Source organism: Aquarana catesbeiana, linkage group LG01 (assembly GCF_042186555.1).
Source record: "Aquarana catesbeiana isolate 2022-GZ linkage group LG01, ASM4218655v1, whole genome shotgun sequence".
In the NCBI taxonomy this organism is placed as follows: domain Eukaryota; kingdom Metazoa; phylum Chordata; class Amphibia; order Anura; family Ranidae; genus Aquarana; species Aquarana catesbeiana.
The window spans coordinates 371,572,160-371,592,462 of NC_133324.1; the positions used below are offsets into that span (position 1 = coordinate 371,572,160).

At 44.1% G+C, this 20,303-nt stretch overlaps 1 protein-coding gene across 1 annotated transcript in view; it reads left to right on the forward strand.

Moving 5' to 3' along the window:
- The first annotated feature begins 11,621 nt into the window (after window positions 1–11,621).
- The window catches only part of ISCA1 (iron-sulfur cluster assembly 1), a 61,736-nt gene continuing 53,054 nt past the window's right edge, over window positions 11,622–20,303 (forward strand). The window contains exon 1 of the mRNA XM_073633400.1: window positions 11,622–11,870. Within this exon, the coding sequence (XP_073489501.1) occupies window positions 11,790–11,870 (81 nt within the window). The 5' untranslated portion in view covers window positions 11,622–11,789. The remainder of the gene's footprint in view (window positions 11,871–20,303) is intronic.

Here is a 20,303-nt window from a genome sequence, read left to right on the forward strand (position 1 = left end):
TTTATTCCATCTCGTTTTTCACACATTTTTGTGTTATTATATCTACCTTTTCCTCGTTTTCTTTTGATAATTACTCATGATTTGTATCATGAGGTTTCACAATTTTATTTCATTATTATTACTTTTATTCTAGCTCATTCTTCATCACATAGATATATATGGAAATTGTCATTGTCCTATACATCTTTCTAGTTGTGTAGGAAACACCTGATATATATATTAGGTTTTTACGCAATATGTCTTCACACTTTTTCACTTTATTTTATTTCATTCATTTTATTCATTTTCATTCATTCACATTTTGTACACCTTGTTGTCCATATATATATATATTTTTTTTGGACATCTTGGGATCAAAATTCAGATATATTAAGCTTATTTATATGTACACAAGCTGACATACATTGTATCGTTTGTGTTCAGTGCTTATTTTGCGAGTGTAATGTTGCAATATGAATATGTAGTTGTTTCTCTTTAGAATGCAGCATTATAACATTTCTTCTCATCATCTTTATAGATTGGATTCACGCCGATCATTATATGCCTGTTTTCATCTGTTACATTTGCCGGTGTCAATATATGAGCATTGTATTAGTGGACTCATAAGATGTATCATTCTAATATGTTTTGTTTGGAGGTCGTGACATTTGCTGACACACATATACTGAGACATGCTTTTATATGAGCCACCCGAGATGGATCAAAACTAACATATTTTTAACTTAATTGTCTGTCCGGATAATTTTTACAATCCCAGTCTGGTAACATTTTCGTCCAGCCTGGAGTATCTTACTTGTTTTTTATTTGTCCTTTTTTGTGACCCCTTAAACTCAGGTGACTGGCCGAGACCACCCCCAACTTTATTACCATCATTTAGAATTCCATCTAGACATTTAGTGTGACATAGATTAGCGGCGCTCTATTATTTTGAACACCGCTGCTTCACTCCTGAAATTCCACACACACCCTGCTCACGGCCAGGTTCATCATTTAGAATCACTACGCTATAAGTCAGTCTACTGGGACCCTGCATATATCACTGCCATTTGACCAGATCAGGGCAACCCTGATCAGCGTGATTTTATGCCTTCGTATCCCAGCCTATAGTACCTTACTTGTTTTTCATTTATCCCTTTTTGTGACCCCTTAAATTTAGGTGACTGGCCGAGACCTCTACCAACTTTATTACCATCATTATAATTCCATCTAGACATTTAGTGTGATACAGATTAGCGGCGTTCTATTACCTTGAACACAGCTGCTTCATTCCTGAAATTCCACACACACCCTGCTCTCGGCCAGGCTCATCATTTAGAATCACTACGTTACAAGTCAGTCTACTGGGACCCTGCATATATCACTGCCATTTGACCAGATCAGGGCAACCCTTATCAGCGTGATTTTATGTCTTAGAATCCCACAGTTTATTTCTAATATTATAGGGCCCTATATGTACCTTGTTATCAACCGCGGGCATATCACGCATTATTTCAGGTCACATTGCTCTATATTTCACCTGTATTATTCCGGCTTATTATAGAGAGCTTCATCCACTTCACCGGCATATTACAGAGAGCTTCATCATATTTAGTTTTATTACATTCATTCTTCACATTTACTTTGCACGTTGTCTGTCTGAATATTTTTATTAATATATTTTCTCTTTTTTAATGAGAAATATTTTTTACACAATTTTTTCCTTTCACCTAATAGTAATTCTTTTTTTGATACTTATCACCTTTTATATATACACGTTATAGAAGTATATTCATTATTATATACACGTTTATTGATAGGATTCACCATATATATATACACACATATATATTTTTTGCCTACACATGTGCATATACACATCTTTTTTCACCTTCTTTGTCATCTATTTACATGTCACGGTTTTGAAAACATTTCTCAATCAGTCAACACACCAAATAGCCAGCAGATGCCAAGACCTCATTAAATCGGCTTCCAGCTGAGACTCAATGACCATCTAATTGGGCAATCATGTGATACCCCATTGAGCTATATAAAAGTTTGTCTTTTTAATATTTGTTAGCTATGAGTAAGCACTCAGTCCTGAGTGCGAAACGCGTCAGCTTATCTGTACTTTCTGCATGACAGTCTTGTTATTTTGATGATCCCATTTTTTCAATAAAGTGAAAATTTTTTGACTACATCCGGTGTGCGGCATCCGAATCTTCTCCTCCATTCAAGCCCGCAATGCATGGGTTAACTGCTCGTTTTTGTCTAGGGGTGAGGAGAGCAGAGATATTCTTACCTAATTCGCCCGATCCTCCAAACACAAGACCGGTCCCCGTGGCTCCTGCTATCTTCGCACGCTAGCAATCCTGTGCAGTGGACTGTTCCTAAGGTCATTATACCCATAGACCGGCTCTGGAAGTGAGGACAGCAACAACAGTCCACCCCTGGACATGGTGGAGCGCTGTTAGTATTTTGAATGTAATTCTCTGGACAAATCAGAAGCCACTGAAGGGATTGGCAGAGAGGGGTGGCAGACAGTGAACAGTTTGTAAGGTAGATCAGTCTGGCAGCAGCATTCATGATAGACTGAAGGGGGATAGCTTACGTTCACACCTATTTTTTTTTTCCCGGATGGCGCTGAGGGACTGGGAGGATTGGGGCCTCTCTGCACTGCCCGGTGCACGTGGGTCCATCTCACATCCCCCCTCCCATTTGGGGCATGGCTGGACTTCCTTTCTAGCCTTGGGAAATCGCGGGGTCTAGCGCCATTTCCCTTCCTGCTTGCGTTCCACCCTGGAGCGCAGTAGGGCGTCGGCGTGATGATGCGGGATGTGGCCCTGCCCAGCCCCTCTTTTTTGTGGGGTATGTGGCCGCACCCTCAAGGGATCCATGATGGATGCTGAATGCCCAGATTTAGGCACCAGCGTTTCCATCTTGCCTTATCAGCTGCCCCCTATTATTCAATTGGGAATTGAATCATCAAGCTTTCCAGCTGGGTATATCTGCTCCTTCCTGTGCGGTCATTACTGCAGCACACAACTGGGAGTAGGTTGCACTGGAGCTGACTGGGGAGACTAATGTTGGCCATTCACTATCTGAAAAATCTGCCAAACCCATTTTCGAAAAACGAACATTCGGCCGTGAGCGCAAACGATAGTGCCATCATGTAATGGCCGATAAATCATTCAGTGGACATAAATCAATGCATTTTTTGTTTGTTTTTTACATATACCTAGTACAGACAGTTCGGACAGGAAACACATTAACCTTTCAATTTTTTTGTTCGGCAGAAAATTTCCAAACTTGTCCTTTGTTTTTTCGGCTCAAAAACGTCCCAACGATTATTGATTTTGTGCCCATTAACTAACTGAATAACGAACGAACTGTGTAAATGACCGAATTTCGTCCCATTTTTCTTATAGTGTATGGTCAGCATAAGGACTGCTGAACTATGAGGCAGATTTTTTTTTTATTTCAATCATGAAATATGTAACTGGATACTAGCCAGATTTAATCTACAAGTACCTTGCTTATAACTATATTAAAATCTAAATGTCTCTGAGTCCCTGCATACCTGTACATCATATTAACAACTCTTTACATCTGCTTATCTATACAGATGAGCATCATAATAAACTCTCCAATGACCTATTACTAACTGGCTGTTTGACATTACATGGTGGGAGTCTTTGCTCCTTTACCTGGGGTCCCTGTATGTGCAGCCTTGGACTCCCGCGATTGCTCGTGACACACTGAGAACCGGGATCAGTGTGTGTAAACGCACAGATCCCGGTTCTCTGAGGGGAGAAGAGACTGATCGTGTATTCATACAAAGTATGAACAGCAATCTGTCATCCCCCCTAGACAGTCCCATCCCCCCTTCAGTTAAAACACATATGAGGGAACAAAGTTAACCCCTTGATCGCCCCCTAGTGTTAACCCCTTCCCTGCCAGTGACATTTTTACAGTAATCAGTGCATTTTTATAGCACTGATCTCTGTATAAATGCCAATGGTCCCAAAAATGTGTCAAAAGTGTCTGATGTGTCTTCCATAATGTCGCAGTCCCGATAAAAATCACAGATCACTGCCATTCCTATTAAAAAAAAAAATAATAATAAAAAATGCTATAAATCTATCTCCTATATTGTAGACGCTATAACTTTTGCGCAAACCAATCAATATACGCTTATTGCGATTTTTATTGCCAAAAATATGTAGAAGTATACATATCGGCCTAAACTGAGAAAAAATTAGCTTTTTTAACCACTTCCTGCCCGGCCTATAGCAAAATCAAAATGATGGCTGGGCGGTGGTTGTGTTATCCTGACTGGGCGTCATATGACGTCCAGCAGGATAACAGCCGCCGCGCACGCATGGGGGCGTGCATCGTGGCGATCCGTGGTGCGGTGTGTCAGTCTGACACACCGCTACACCAATCTCGGTAAAGAGCCTCCAACGGAGGCTCTTTACCACGTGATCAGCCATGTCCAATCATGGCTGATCACGATGTAAACAGGAAGAGCCGTTGATTGGCTTTTCCTCACTCGCGTCTGATAGACGCGAATAGAAGAGAGCCGATCGGCTGCTCTCCTGACAGGGGGGGTCTGTGCTGATTGTTTATAAGCGCAGCCCCCCCTCGGATCCCGCCCAGGACCACCATCATGCTGCCCAGGACAACCAGGATGGCCATCCACACTGGACCACCAGGGAAATGCAAATCTGTGCCAAGGCAGCAGCCAATCAATGCCTAGGCAGCTGCCAATCAGTGCCCACTCACAATGCCTACCACTGCCAGTGCCACCAGGGATGCTTATCAGTGCCGTGTATCAGTGCCCATCAGTGCCGCCTATCAGTGCCACTCATAAGTACCCATCTTTGCAGCCTTTCAATGCCCATCAATGTCGCCTATCAGTGCCCACCAGTGCCATCTATGAGTGCCCATCAGTGCCGCCTACCAGTGCCCATCATCGTTGCCCGTCAGTGCCCGCTCATTGGTGCCGCCTTATCAGTGCCCATCAGTGAAGGAGAAAACTTACTTATTTACAAAATTTTATAACAGAAACAAAAGCAAAATTTTCGGTCTTTTTTTATTTGTTTAGCAAAAAATTAAAATCGCAGAGATGATCAAATACCACCAAAAGAAAGCTCTATTTGTGGGAAAAAAAGGACGTCAATTTTGTTTGGGTGCAGCGTCGCACGACCGCGCACTTGTCAGTTAAAGCGATGCAGTGCCGAATTGCAAAAAATGGCCTGGTCATTCAACAGCCAAATCTTCCGGGGCTGAAGCGGTTAACATGGTTTACTATGGTACACGTTCACATCAAGGTTTTTTTTTCGGCCAGTGCGTTTTTGGAAAGGGTCGGGGACTTTTTTCCTGTAGCAAATAGCGTTTTGCGTGTAATAGACTTTAATGGAGTCGCACCAGAAATGCAAGTGTTGCGTTTGTGATGCGTTTTGTGTTTTTTTTCCCCCTATTAAAAACACTGTATATAGCTGCTTGCTAAGGAGTAGGCCGAGAAACTGGCCACCGCGTCCTTAACAACCGATGAGTCATCAGCTGTCAGCAGGCTTCCCTGCTGACAACAGAATTTAAAAAAAGAATTGCCGGCAAAAAGAAAACAATGACGTGGGGTCCCCCAAGATCCATACCCGAAGGGCCTGGTATGGATTTGGAGAAGAACCCCATGCCAAAATTTAAAAAAAATGGCGTGGGCGCCCCCCTCTTGACCCATACCAGGCCGCATACCCTCAACATAGGAGGGGTGCTTTAGGGCAGGGGGGGCTCTGCGACCTGGTATGGTTTAGGAGGGGGAGGCCACGCTCACTTGCCCCCTCCCTTTCTTCACCTGCCAGGCTGCATACTCGGGTAAGGGTCTGGTATGGATTTGAGGGGACCCCATGTCATTTTTTTAATTTTTTTTTGGTCTGAGGTTCCCCTCCCAATCCATACCAGACCCGAAGGACCTGATATGCATCTGGGGAGGGGGGAGCCCACGCCGTTTTTTTCCAAAATTTTCTTGCTGGCAATTCTTTTTTCTTACATTCAGCTGTCAGCAGGGAACCCCGCTGATAGCTGATGACTCATCGGTTGTGAAGGACGCGGCGGCCGGCTTTCCGGCCCACTCCTTAACAACCAGCTATATACAGTGTTTTTAAAGGAAAAAAAATAAAAACCACAACGCACAAAACTGCATGCAAAAACGCGGGTTTAAAAACACATCACAAAACATGCCTGAAAAACGCATCAACCGCATAGATGTGAACCTAGACTAAAATCGGATTATACAATCTTCTTCTGATCTACCAAGTATATAGTGCAAAGATCAGTCTGATTGGATACTTGTGGTGGGTCCTTATATTACATATTTTTGACAGTTCCAAAGCGGAGATTGTATTGTCAGAATGTAAGCCATACACGGTGTAAATTTCTTTACACGGGTTGCAGGAAAGAAATTTGCACAATTCCCCCATCCACACAGGCAGCGCTGACAGGGGAATCAGCAATTGTCTTCTCCCGGCAGAGGGGGCGGGTGGGGGATTATTAGTAATCGCAAACGAATCCGGCAGGCTGGTTGTACCCAAGTTAATCGATCGATCAACTTGGTACTTTCAGCCTGCCCACTAACGGTTCTAATCTCGGCTGATTCCTGCTAAACCGGCCGAAATTTGAAACGTGTATGGCCGACCTAACATGTATATGAGACATGTATATAAGACACGACAGTCGTACCACTTTGTATCCGACTTTGCCCTGCGACTTGAAGTCTGACATGCATCCGAATTCAATGAACAGGGATCCGACTTTGATCCCCGACAATACCAGGCACTGTGTCTGGTATGAATCTTTAGGGGGAACTCCACGCAAAATGTTCAAAAAAAAACGGCATGGGTTCCCCCTCAAAGAGCATACCAGGCCTTTCGGTCTGGTATAGATTTTAAGGGGAACCACCATGCTGAAAAAAAACGGCGTGGGGGTCTCCCTCAAAATCCATACCAGACCCTTATCTGAGCACATAGCCCGGCAAGTCAGGAAAGGGGGTGAGGACGAGCCAGATCCCCACCCCCCACCCTCTGTTAATGAGTATAAGGTACATTGTACCCCTACCCATTCACCTGAAAAAAAGTGTCAAAAATAAAATACAGCACACGGTGTTAAAGTAATTTATTAAGGCAGCTCCGGCGTCTCTTCCAACTTCTTCTCCCCTCTCCGGCTCTTCTGACTCCTCTGCTGTTATCTTCTGCCTCTGTCGGTTCTTCTCCCCTCTCCCGTACTTCTCCGCTCTCCGCTGATGTCTTTTAGCCTTCTCCAGTTCTTCTCCCTCTGTCCGCTGTCTTCTGCCTCTGACGGGTCTTCTCCGCTGTCTTCTAGCCCTCTCTGGTTCTTCTCCCTTTGTCCGCTGTCTTCTCCGCTATCTTCTCGCTCTTTTGTCGGGTCTTCTCCGCTGTCTTCTGTCTCTGTTCTTCTTCCGATGTTGACTCAACGCTCTCTCCCGCTCTAATGCTGGGTGCGCGGTGTGCTACTACTTATATTGGCATGGGGCAGGGTCACCGGGGGCCCGCCCCTTATGACGTCACCGTCCCAGGCGGTGACGTCATACAGGGCGGGGCTTTCGGATGACATCACCCAGTGACCCCGCCCCTTGCCAATATAAGTAGGGGCACACCGCGCACCCAGCATTACAGCGGGAGAGAGCGTTGAGTCAACATCTGAAGAAGAACAGAGGGAGTAGACAATGAAGAAGACCCGGTAAAAGATCTGCTCACACTTAACCAGTTGCCGACTAGCCGCCGCTGATATACGGCAGCAGGTTGGCTCTATTGCGCGAATCGCCGTACCGCTGCGTTGGTTCGTTTAACTACTTAAGGACCAGCCGCCGTCGTTATATGTCACTTCTTTGACGTTGAATACAGTTGTTATGGCAGCAGCTAGCTGCCATAACCCTGGTATTTTTAAAAATGGCGGACTGTCATTCTTAAGATAAAAGTGGTCTCTGCGGCGGATTCGCCATGAGATCACTTTTATCGGGGGCGGGATAGGCCCCCCTCCTGACGTGCTCCGGCCGTCTCCGCCGCTTACCAGAGCCATCGGTAGCGGCGGAGTCGATCGGTTCCTCTCCCCTCACTGCCTGGATGCCAAGTGATGGCCCCTCGGCTCCATAGCATTGGAGGGCGGAAGCGACGTCAAACGTCACTTCCACCCAATGCTCTTAAAGGGGATTTTTTTTTTTTCAAATGACATTTAATTTTTTTTATTTCTATTTTTATTGCATGTTAGTGTAAATATGAGATCTGAGGTCTTTTTGACCCCAGATCTCATATTTAAGAGGTCCTGTCATGCTTTTTTTCTATTACAAGGGATGTTTACATCCCTTGTAATAGGAATAAAAGTGACCCAAAAAACAAAATTTTTTTTTGAAAAGGACAGTGTCAAAATAAAAAATAAAAAGTAAAATAAATAAGAAAAAGAAAAAAATTAAAGCGCACCGTCCCGTCGAGCTCGCACGCAGAAGCGAACACATACGTAAGTCATGCCCGCATATGAAAACGGTGTTGAACACATGTGAGGTATCGCCGCAATCGTTAGAGCATGAGCAATAATTCTAGCCCTAGACCTCCTCTGAAACTCAAAACTGGTAACCTGTAGAAATTTTTAAACGTCGCCTATGGAGATTTTTAATGCCCTGTACACACGGGCGGACTTTTCGGCAACAAAGGTCCGACAGTCTTTCCAACGGACTTTCGACGGACTTCCGATGGACTTTCTAATGAACGGACTTGCCTACACACGATAACACCACAGTCCGATGGAGTCGTACGTGATGACGTATAACCGGACTAAAATAAGAAAGTTGATTGATTTTCGTCCATCGGACTAGCATACAGATGAGCGGATTTTTCGGCCGGACTCGAGTCCGTCGGACAAATTTGAAACATGTTCCAAATCTAAAGTCCGTCAGATTTTCAACCGAAAACGTCCGCTGCAGGTCTGATGGAGCCCACACATGGTCGGATTATGCGCCGGATTCGGTCCGTTGGACCAGTCCAGTCGAAAAGTCCGCTCGTGTGTACGCGGCATAAGGGTAAAAGTTTGTCCCCATTCAACAAGTGGGCGCAATTTTGAAGCGTGACATGTTGGGTATCAATTTACTTGGCATAACATTATCTTTCACAATATAAAAAAAATTGGGCTAACTTTACTGTTGTCTTATTTTTTAATTAAAAAAGTGTATTTTTTTTTTTAAAAGTGCGCTTGGAAGACCACTGCGCAAATATGGTGTGACATAAAGTATTGCAATGAAGTATTCTCTAGGATGTCTGGAAAAAAAAAAAAAATATATATATATATATATATATATATTTTTTTTTTTTTTTTTTTCTAGCAAAAAAAAATGATTTTGACTTGTAAACACAGAGTCTGAAAAATAGGCCCGGTCCTTAAAGTGGATGTAAACCCACTCTCGTCCTTTTTAAACTACTGCCATATGGTTATCTATAAGGATATACATGCCTCCTGCAAGTATCCTTACCTGTCAAATGTCTCCCCTCTTTCTGTTATGAGACCTGAAAAACTGCAGATTCTGTGGGTGGATCTGTTTTCCGGAGTTCGGTGGGTGGAGTCGTGATGTCAGTAGACTCCCCGCCCACCTCTACACTCCCCTTGGCCAGGCCTCGATATTTCTTACACTGAACTTCTGCTGGTCTTGTGGATTATGCCCCATGATTACTAACATCCAGTCAAAGCCCAGGAAAGGCACCACATGACTTCAACATGCCCAATCATGCTGAGGTGGGGAGCAGCCAATTCTGGGAGAGCTGGAGAAAAAAAGAGGGCGGATGTAAAGTACACTGAATGCCTCTGTCACACTCATGCATGAGATATGTAAATCACCTCTCACTCAGAGCAAGGGGAAGTAAAGGATTGCTATTTCTCTGTCTGACTGTTTTATCTCACTGAAAAAAGATAAGAGGACTGCTCAGAGCTGGATTAACTCTTCGTGGCAAGACTGGGCTCATATGACATGAAATCCTATACTGTACAAGGTGCAAGCCTTAATTAAAAATAATATTTCCGGTTTACATCCACTTTAGTTTTTAAGAGATATAGCTCACGCACGCCCACAGCGCCAAAGCCGCGATGTCTAACGGCCACCCGTGATCGCTCCACAAAGGGAGATCTGTCAATGTAAACAAACAGATCCCCGTTCTGTCAGGGGAGTACAGTGAGATTGTTCCTAGTGATCAGGAACAGTGATCTTAAATAGAGTAGAGAGGAATTAAAAGAGATGTAGCTATAGCTAAAGATTTTTTGGCTATACTTCTCTTGCGGGTCACAGGAGTGCACTTACTTTTGCTCTCCTGTGACCCAGAGTCAGCTCATAACAGGCTTTAGCCTACTATCAGCTGACTTCACAGGCTCTAGATCAGTGTTTCTCAACTCCAGTCCTCAAGGCGCCCCAACAGGTCATGTTTTCAGGATTTCCCTCAGATGAAATGTCTGTGGTAATTACTAAGGCAGTGAAACTGATCAAATCACCTGTGCAATATAATGGGAAGCCTGAAAACCTGACCTGTTGGGGCGCCTTGAGGACTGGAGTTGAGAAACACTGCTCTAGATCACTGGTTCTCAACTCCTGTCCTCAGAACCCACTAACAGGTCAGGTTTTATGTATTACCTTGGGGAGATGCAGACTAGAATACTGCAATCACTGAGCAGCAAATGATATCACCTGTGATGTATTTCAGTTATCTTGCAAACCTGGCCTGTTAGTGGGTCCTGAGGACAGGGTTGATGACCACTGCTGTAGAGGATCACGACCGTACTGTCAGGAACCACCAACTGCCTGATGGTGATTGACAGCTGGCTCCAGGTCTCAGTGCTGAGAGCCAAAGCCAGCTGTGTGACTGCTGGAGAGGGGTAGAGCAGAGAGCGGTGAATGACACTCACTGCTCTCTGCAGACCGAGCACTGAGTGATCAACATGCATGTGAACAGTCTTAGTGCCAATGTGGGACAGCTGCACCACCACAATGATGCTGCAGCATTGATGCGAGTATAGATATATGCTTTTTTTTTTCCCCCCAAGCCCATACTTCTCCTTTAAAACCCCTATCAGATTATTGTTTACCACCAGCATCCCACTAAGTAATTTTCCCTTTACTTCCTGTCCTGGTTATGCAAGGAAATCTCTTTAAAGGGAACAGAATTGCCATCTTAGACAGCTGTCACCACAGCAGGTGTCCCTATCGGATGATCTTCCATCTCTGGTGACAGCGGTACAATTGGAGATTTCCCATCAGTCTCAGTGACAATGATCACCAGGAAAAGAGAAGGATGGATATTCCTAATGGGAATACAGCAATAAAAACCTGACATGGTGTCTATTTTTTCCTGCTGTATCCAAAACAAAATGTCTTTTACAATAAGCACTGATGTTCTGGCAGCAGCAGCCTGTGTCTGACACAAGTTGGTGTGCTTTGGATGTTTAATTCTAAGCTGCTCCTTCCAGTTTATAATAGATGGCACAGCTTTCGTGCTGCCAATGTGGCTGGCTGCCCACTGACAGGGGACAGTATGTCCTTAGGGTTCCTTGTGCGCATGCGCCATCCTCTTCCCTACACAATAACATACCGCGTGTGAGAGGCTGATAACCACCGCAACCAATCAGCGGCGCCGCTGGGGGTGGAGCGTCGGCGCAGTTGCTAGAGCTGAAACTCACTGTCGTCACCTCTCATCCACCCTCCTGCATTTCTAGGGGGGCTTTTCTAACATTCCTATGGGAGAAGGGGCGAAAACTACAACAACAACATGTCCGCCTCGCTGGTGAGGGCGACTATCAGGGCGGTCAGCAAAAGGAAGCTGCAAGCGTCCCGGGCGGCGCTCACTCTGGTAAGTACGACCTAGTGCGTGACGTTCACAGGCAGGGCCTGACAGGAGGCGGCCTTCCTATCTCACTCACCTTTATCAGTACAGTACAGTATAGTTACCGGGAACTCTGTGTGGAGGGACTACATTTCCCGGGGTACATTGCGAGCCCTGCTCACATGTTGGACTTGTGGGGTCACCCTGACTGAGGTCACTGCTGGGAGTGAAAGTTAGGTTGGAGTTATGTGTAATTGTTTAGTTGACCTGACTTCTACAGTGCATGGATTATGTCTAGGGGAACTGCCTATGGTTTCCCATACTAACCGTGTGGTTTTTTTTTGGACTGGGGAGGTGTTTGACCCTGTGTTTAGGAAAAAGAGTTGCTATGGGTAACGAGCAATGCTTTTTAATGCGGCGTCTTCAAAGACCTGGGCCGTGCTTTCAAGCGGTAGAAAGCATTGCTTGCTCACTTGTACCTACAGTTAAAGTGTTACTAAACCCACAACAGTAAAATCAGTCTGTATATGCAGTAAAGCGTGCTTATACTCACTGTTGAACCTAAATGGTTAATCCTCTGCATTGTGTTTTTTTTTTTTAAAAACTCTTGACTCCTAATAATTTCCTGGTAACAGTCTATGAAGTCAGGCTGCACATGCTCAGTTTGGGGTGTGTGTTTGTGTTTTTTTTTTTTTTTTTTTTTTTTTTTTTTTTTTTTTTTTTATATAAAAACTTGTTATATAATCCTCCTTCTCGGGTCCCTCTTCTGTGCTCCTGGCCCCTCTTTCCTGTCAAGTGCCCTCACAGTAAACGGCTTGCTATGGGGCAGCCGAGCTGCAGCTCTGTGTGTCAATTCGGCCACCCTCCTCCCTCTCCTGATTGGCTAACTGACTTTGACAGCAGCTGGAGCCAATGGTGCCGCTGCTGTGTCTCAGCCAATCAGGAGGGAGAGTCTCGGACGGCCTAGGGACTCGTGAACATTGCTGGATAGAGATGGGGCTCAGGTAAGTATAAGGGGGGCTGCTACATACAGAAGGCTTTTTATCTCAGTGCATAGAATTCATTAAAGATAAAAAAAAAAAAAAAAAAAAAAAAAAAAAAAAAAAACCTTCTGCCTTACAACTCCTTTAACCAGTGCTTAGCTGGACACTGATAGAAGTCACAAGACTGCTATATACTGCTGATGAGAAAAGGTATTGAGCAGTTTGTTTACTAAAATAGTTGCATTTCCGTGTTCCTGTGTACTGTGGGAGACCAGATATAGTGAATGCAGGGTCCTGGGTTTAGTAACACTTTAAGCTACAGATATTCCTAGTTTAGAAGGTATTCCCTACTTCTGCAGTCAGTGACATCACCAGCGCACTGTGCTCTGAAGGGTCGGTAGGTCGCCCCTTCAGAGTGCTGTAGTGCCCTGGTGCACGTGTGGTAGAGCTGCATGGTCCTGAAAAAAAATGAATCACTATTTTATTGCTTTGGAATAAAGATTGCGATTTTTGGCCTAACATCATCTTTCACATTATGCAAAAAATTGGGCTAACTTTACTGAATGTGTGTGTGTGGTGTTTGTGTTTGTTTTTCTTTTTTTTTTTCTTCTGACGTGTGTATTTTTTCCTAAAACAATTGCATTTGAAAGGCCGCTGCGCAAATACAGTGTGTCATAAAATATTGCAACAACCGCAATTTTATTCTCTAGGGTCTCTGCTAAAAAAAAATCAGTATAATGTTTGGGGGTTCTAAGAAATTTTCTAGCAAAAAATACTGATTTTTAACTTGTAAGCAACAAGTGTCAGAAAAAAATCTTAATCTTTAAGTGGTTAACCTGACCTCAATTGCAGACCGTTGATCTCTAAAAGAACCAAATGATACTTTGCTCAGCCCTGAGAGATAAAAAGAAACAATGTTGTGATAAACTTTGCCTGTATTCTGCCAAAACAGCCAACTCGCCAAAATCTCCAACCTTGGCACTTCCAGTGACTCTCCAGCAGCAGTAATTGGAGATTTCAATGAGTTACCTGTTTTCACCGAACACCGGCAGTGTTTATACTACGGTACATGATATAATGAGTAAACATTGTTCGTCTGCCCGCTAATAACCAACATCATGGCTGTCTCCAAGGCGGTGACAACTTTTTCCCTTTTTCCCTGCTGGTGTTCTGTGAAAAACAGCCAACTCGTCAAAATCTCCAATTACAGCTGCTGGAGAGTCACCGGAAGTGACGTGGTTGGGGATTTTAGCAGAACACCAGCGGTTTATTTATTTATTTTTTGACTTGTTGCGGGAATCGTGGAAATGCTGGATTAGCCTCTTCAGCCCTGGAAGGTTTACCCCCTCCATGACAGGCCATTTTTTTTGCAATATGGCACTGTATTACTTTAACTGACAATTGCGAGGTCAATCCCAATAAGCGTATATTGATTGGTTTGCGCAAAAGTTATAGCGTCTACAAACTGGCACATACAGTATCTCACAAAAGTGAGTACACCCCTCACTTTTTTGTACATATTATATTATATTATATCTTTTCATGTGACAACACTGAAGAAATGACACTTTGCTACAATGTAAAGTAGTGAGTGTACAGCTCGTATAACAGTGTAAATTGTCCCCTCAAAATAACCCAACACACAACCATTAATGTCTAAACTGCTGGCAACAAAAGTGAGTACACCCCAAATTGGGCCCAAAGTGTCAATATTTTGTGTGGCCACCATTATTTTCCAGCACTGCCTTAACCCCCTTAGGCATGGAGTTCACCAGAGCCTCACAGGTTGCCGCTTGAGTCCTCTTCCACTGGTGGATGTTGGAGACCTTGCGCTCCTCCACCTTCCGTTTGAGGATGCCCCACAGATGCTCAATAGGGTTTAGGTCTGGAGACATGCTTGGCCAGTCCATCACCTTTACCCTCAGCTTCTTTAGCAAGGCAGGGGTCGTCTTGGAGGTGTTTGAATACTATTATGTTGGAGTACTAAAATATTTACAAAAAAATGTGAGGGGTGTGCTCACTTTTGTGACATACTGTATGTATGAATTTTTTTTTTTACTAATAATGTCGGCGATGAGAGAGAAAATATATCAAATATTTCCGAGACTGCAACATTGCGGCGGACAAATCTGACACTAAGTGACAGTTTTTGAGGACCAATAACATTATTAGTGATCAGCGCTTAGAAAAAAAAAATGCTCTGTCAGGGAAGGGGGTTAACATCAGTGGGGATCAAAGGGTTAAATGTGGTCCTAGGGAGTGCTTTTTGACTGGGGGAAGACAGAGATCTGTGTTCCAGCTTAGCAGAAACACAGGATCTCCATCTTCTCCCCCCCCCCCCCACAGACCGCTGTTCTGCCTCTCCTGAGAATGTTGTGTCCAATCACAGGTGGAGCGGGTCGCCGGAGGCACGTGCCCCAGATTCAGTGCATGACATCTTGTACAGGTACATGATTTCACACAGGCGGGCCACTATGGGCCAAAATGAACGGGCTCAAATCGCACTACACTTAATTCCATGTTAGTTTCATAGGAATGTGGCTCGATTTCACTTGGGTTATCGTGTGAACTGGGGCTCAATTTGCAGGGCTTTCCTTTTACTTTCTGTATGGCTATAGGACAGGAATTGAAGGGAAATCTCTGAAATGGGATACAGATGACAGGAGTTATAATCCCTTACTATCTACAAAATTGGGGAGGGGGAAGCTTTTCCTTTCAGTTCTTTAATACATTTAGCACAATAAAATAAACATTCCCCAGTAAACTATTTAAAATTCTTACCCCGACACTTGCAGTGTACAGCTCTGTTCTGCTTTCCTGAACTTCTGGTGTTCTTAGTAAAGACCAGGGCAGTGTTTACAGTGTTTGGTGCAATCTCCAGCTGATCTGTTAGCTTGGAGAACGGAGGAGCAGGGGAGTGCCTTGCTGTCCTTGTCTAAGGCTGTGTGTTTCTGTTGATGCACACAGTGTAGGAGACACAAGTCTAGTCCCTGCATGAAAGGGTAACTCCATAGGGCACTGCAAGAAAAATGAGCTGCCCTGAAACGAGAAACCTGTGGCAGTAGTCATGGCACAGCTTAAACTAGAACATGCAGGCAAGGATTAAAAGATGAAAAAGCTGCATTCTCAATAAGTGTATAAATAAACTTGTGAGGCTGCCTGAAAAATGTGTGTTTAATATCTAAAGCTGAACTCCCAGCAGATGTAATTATTTCAGCTCTGTAATCATTACATCGTAATGAAATACCATATGTATTTTAAATGCAAGTAGTATGAGCACCAGAATTTGCCCTGGTATTAGCCTTTTGCAGTCCCTTTAGCAGCACAAGGAGCCAATCAGTTCATGTTCTGGCAAAGCAGGTGCTGATAGGACAGGGCGGAGTGACAGATATATACTCATCACTGTAGCAGTTCTCTTTTCACTGTCCAGTCACAGGCTGGGGTCGGTTCAGGGCAACCTTGTCTCAGAGGAAGTGGGTTGAATAATGCTGGCCATCATACAGCAAGTGGGAGAAATCACTGGGCTGAAGGTTTGGGCTTCCTCTCACAGTCAATGATGGTAAATTCCGCTGGGGTTCTTGCATGTAATCAGACTGCGGGTTTGTTTGCTATTGTGAACGCACCCCAGTTAGACAGATATAAGTGGCACAAACTTAGTACTTGTGATTGATACATTAGGTTTGATTACTAAAACCAAATTTACTGTACTCTGCAAGTGCACTTGCTCCAGAGCTTAGTAAATATGGTAAAGCATCATTTTGCAAAGAGTACTCCAATTACATGCAAGGATAATTAAAAAAAAAAAAACAAAAAACAGCATTTTTGCTTGCACTTGATTGGATGATGGAAATCAGCAGAGCTTCCCCTCAGATCTGGAGCAACTGCACTTCCAGTGCACAGTATATTTGCCTTAAGTAAATCAATGTCATTGATTGTATTGCAGCAAATTGCACTTAAAAATAGCATTTAACCCTGGTTCACATTGGTGCAATGTTGACATGTCAAATCGGCGGCAATTGATGGCAATGGCAGCATCCTAATCGGTGCAACGCCGCATCAATTTCCAGAAGTATTTTTTGTACTACTTTTGGTGATTTCTGGGTGCGATTTCCATTGACTTCTGTGCAGAAACCCACAATGTCTCTGAAATCAGGATTGACATGCGGGAATCTAAGCGTGCAAGCTTTCATTCCCCCACTCACTGTGAACCTAGGCTTAATTTGTTTAACGCTACAGTTTGTTTACTTATTTATTTATTTATTTATTTTTTAACTTCTATTCTGTGATCTCGTGATCGCATAGTCTTGTTCCCCCTTATTTGGGGCCGTGTCCCCTTACCGGGCAGGCAGTTTGCTATGTCACTCGCACACAAGAAAGTACCTTCCCATTCTGTGTGAGATGTGTTTCATAAGGGTGTCCCTTCTGTTATTGAGGCAGCTCCAGGCCGCAGCTGCAAAACGAAGGCTGTGACTTGCTAGTGGTTTTTAGCCAGTTTCACAGCCAGCTGCAGTAGAAGGGGTGTCGGCTAAAGTGACTGCTGGAGATACAGGCACATTGTTCTGTATCTCCTAGAACAGGAGTCTCCAAACTTTCTAAACAGGGGGCCTTTTTACTATCCTTTTAGATTGGGGGGGGGCCCAGACTGGCCACTGGGAGTAGCTGTTGTCAGTGGGTGGGGTTGTGCCCCATCGTTGGTGTCAGTGGGCGGGGTTGTGCCCCATCGTTGGTGTCGGTGGGCAGGATATCTGCCACATTGTTGGTATCAGCAAAAAAAATAGTGCCCCAAGGGCCACAGTTTGGTGACCACTGTCCTTGAAGGATGCACTGATATGAAAAATTGCCAATCAGCACAGATGTGCTTCTGTGCTTGGGGTGGTCGGCTTGCAAAGGGATGCAGGGGGACTGGCAGGATCACCAGGTAACTGACCAAATACTAAGATAAATAATAAGGTAACAGACAGAATTTTAGAAGGAAGTAAAAGTAGAAGGACACATGTGAAAGAGATCATTTTACGGTAACATATGCTTTAAAGCAGTATTAAACCAAAAATATAATATATTGCATATTACCAGTCATTAGATGTGGCTGCATTATATTAACAAGGGTTTTTCAATAGGTAATCTCATGAACAAGTCTTTTGTGTTTTCACATTTATTCCTCTGTGTTATGTCCTTTTTAATTATTTCCTATTAGCGCTAGTCCCTGAGCTTTACAGTAAGCTCCTTTCAATTTCAGAAACTGTACCGCATTTTTAGCATGTAAAATTTAAAGATTTCTGGGATTACTTTATAAACTCACTCAGGGCCAGAATGGCTTAGATGAATTCTGCAGATGCCACCCTTGTGTGACTTATGGCAAATCTGTAATTTACTGTTGTAGCCTGTGGTAGGTGAATATCGCAATTCCCATCTCAGTCAATCAAAGGATGGCTTTCCCTGAGTGTTCTATATGCCATAGCAAGCCACTCTGTTTTATTTAGTTCACTGAGGGGTCAGTGGCAGTAAAATTTTATCTTTAACCCCATCCACCCTGCATTATATATTCGAATTTAAAAAATTGCCGAAACTCCTGTTGCCTCGCACAAACGCAAGCCCAGCGCGTGCACAACTGCACATGTATATAAACCACGGTTGCACCACGTGGGTGACATATCGCCGCAAACATCAGAGTGAGAACAATAATTCTAGCACAAAAGCTCCTAGTTAACTCTAAACTGATGAGATGTAAAGGCTTTTAACCACTTAAGGACCAGACCTATTTTTGAAACCTGTTTACAAGTTAAAAACTGTTTTTCTTTACTAGAAAATTACTTCATTATTGTGAAAGATAATATTACGCCGAGTAAATTGATACCCAACATGTCATGCTTCAAAATTGCACCTGCTCGTGGAACGGCGACAAACTTTGGCACTTAAAAATCTCCATAGGTGACGTTTAAAAATTTCTACAGGTTACCAGTTTTAAGTTACAGAGGAGGTCTATTGCTAGAATTATTGCTCTAGTGATTGCGGCAATACCTCACATGTGTGGTTTGAACACTGTTTACATATGTGGGCTCGACCTAACTTTTGCGCAAACCAATCATATTCCGCTTATTGCGATTTTTACCAAAAATATGTAGAAGAATACATATCGGCTTAAACTGAGAAAGAAATTTTGTTTTTGTTTTTTTTTTTTATATATTTTTGGGGGGATATTTATTATAGCAAAAAGTAAAAAATAATGCATTTTTCAAAATTGTCGCCCCTTTTTTTTTTTTTTTTTTTGTTTATAGCGCAAAAAATAAAAACCACAGAGGTGATCAAATACCACCAAAAGAAAGCTCTATTTGTAGGGAAAAAAGGAATTTTGTTTGGGTGCAACATCGCACAACCGCGCAATTGTCAGTAAAAGCGATGCAGTGCCGTATCGCGGAAAGTGCTCTGGTCAGGAAGGGGGTAATTCCTTCCGGGGCTGAAGTGGTTAAATAAGTAATTTTCTCAAGTCGTCTTCCAGGACGGCACCCTGAGAGATGACTGGTCCACCTGACAGGAAACACAATTAATCAAAGAGGTTAAAACCTCCGCCCCTCTCTGTGCTCCACAGTTTTTGATTGTGTTTCCCCACAGCGAAACTTTTTTTTTTTCAATAGGACCTGGGGCTGGTGGTTTCCCCCTGGGAGCCGGACCAAAAGCTTGGGAAGCCTCTGGGTCCGGTAGGATATCTGTATCCTTCCTGGGGGGCTTTCCCAATCTATTTTCCTTAGGGAAGGCAACAGAATTGGGAAGAGCCCCCCTAAGGACTGAAGGACCCTGGGTTTAGTGGTGTACCCAGAACTTCAGGGAACTTCCCCTCCTTACCTGTACAGGTACTGTGCAGAAGAGGAGTCCTGGATGTTTTTCTATCTTCAACGTTGTCCTTTTCAAAGGAGTAATGGTAGCTTTCCCCTCCATTTCTTCAGCCTAGCCAGGTTGGGGAGGGAGCAGGCAGCTGGGTACTTTCAGCATGAAGCTGTGAGTAAACTTCTACTGGTGCCTGTGTATGTTTTGCCGCTTCCGCGCGGGCTGTCTATGCTGGGTTCGCCGTTTGTTGCTGAGTTGGATCGCTCGACGCCATCTTCTCGGCGTCTGGTGGAGGAATGACATCATTCCCCCCCCCCCCAGCGCCAGAAGTGACCTTGGCACGTCCGTGTTTTTTACGGTCTCCGGCAAAATGGCGGTGGCGTCCGAGGATGCTGTCTTCATGGTTAACGGCAACCCTGCGGAGCTGCAACCGTTCCTAAAGGCATAAAAAGACAGACCAGGAGGTGCAGGCGCCCACTTCTCTTATGCACCTAGGTGGCTGGCAGACGGAGGTAATCTGCTTTTTTTTTTTGTTTGGACACCAACAGCATGGAGTGCAAGGAGGGACCCACAGGGTCCATGGCCACAGAGGAGACCACAGGGGGTGAGTCAGACCGGCCGCCAGAGGTTTTGATGGGGGAGGGTACCCTGACTT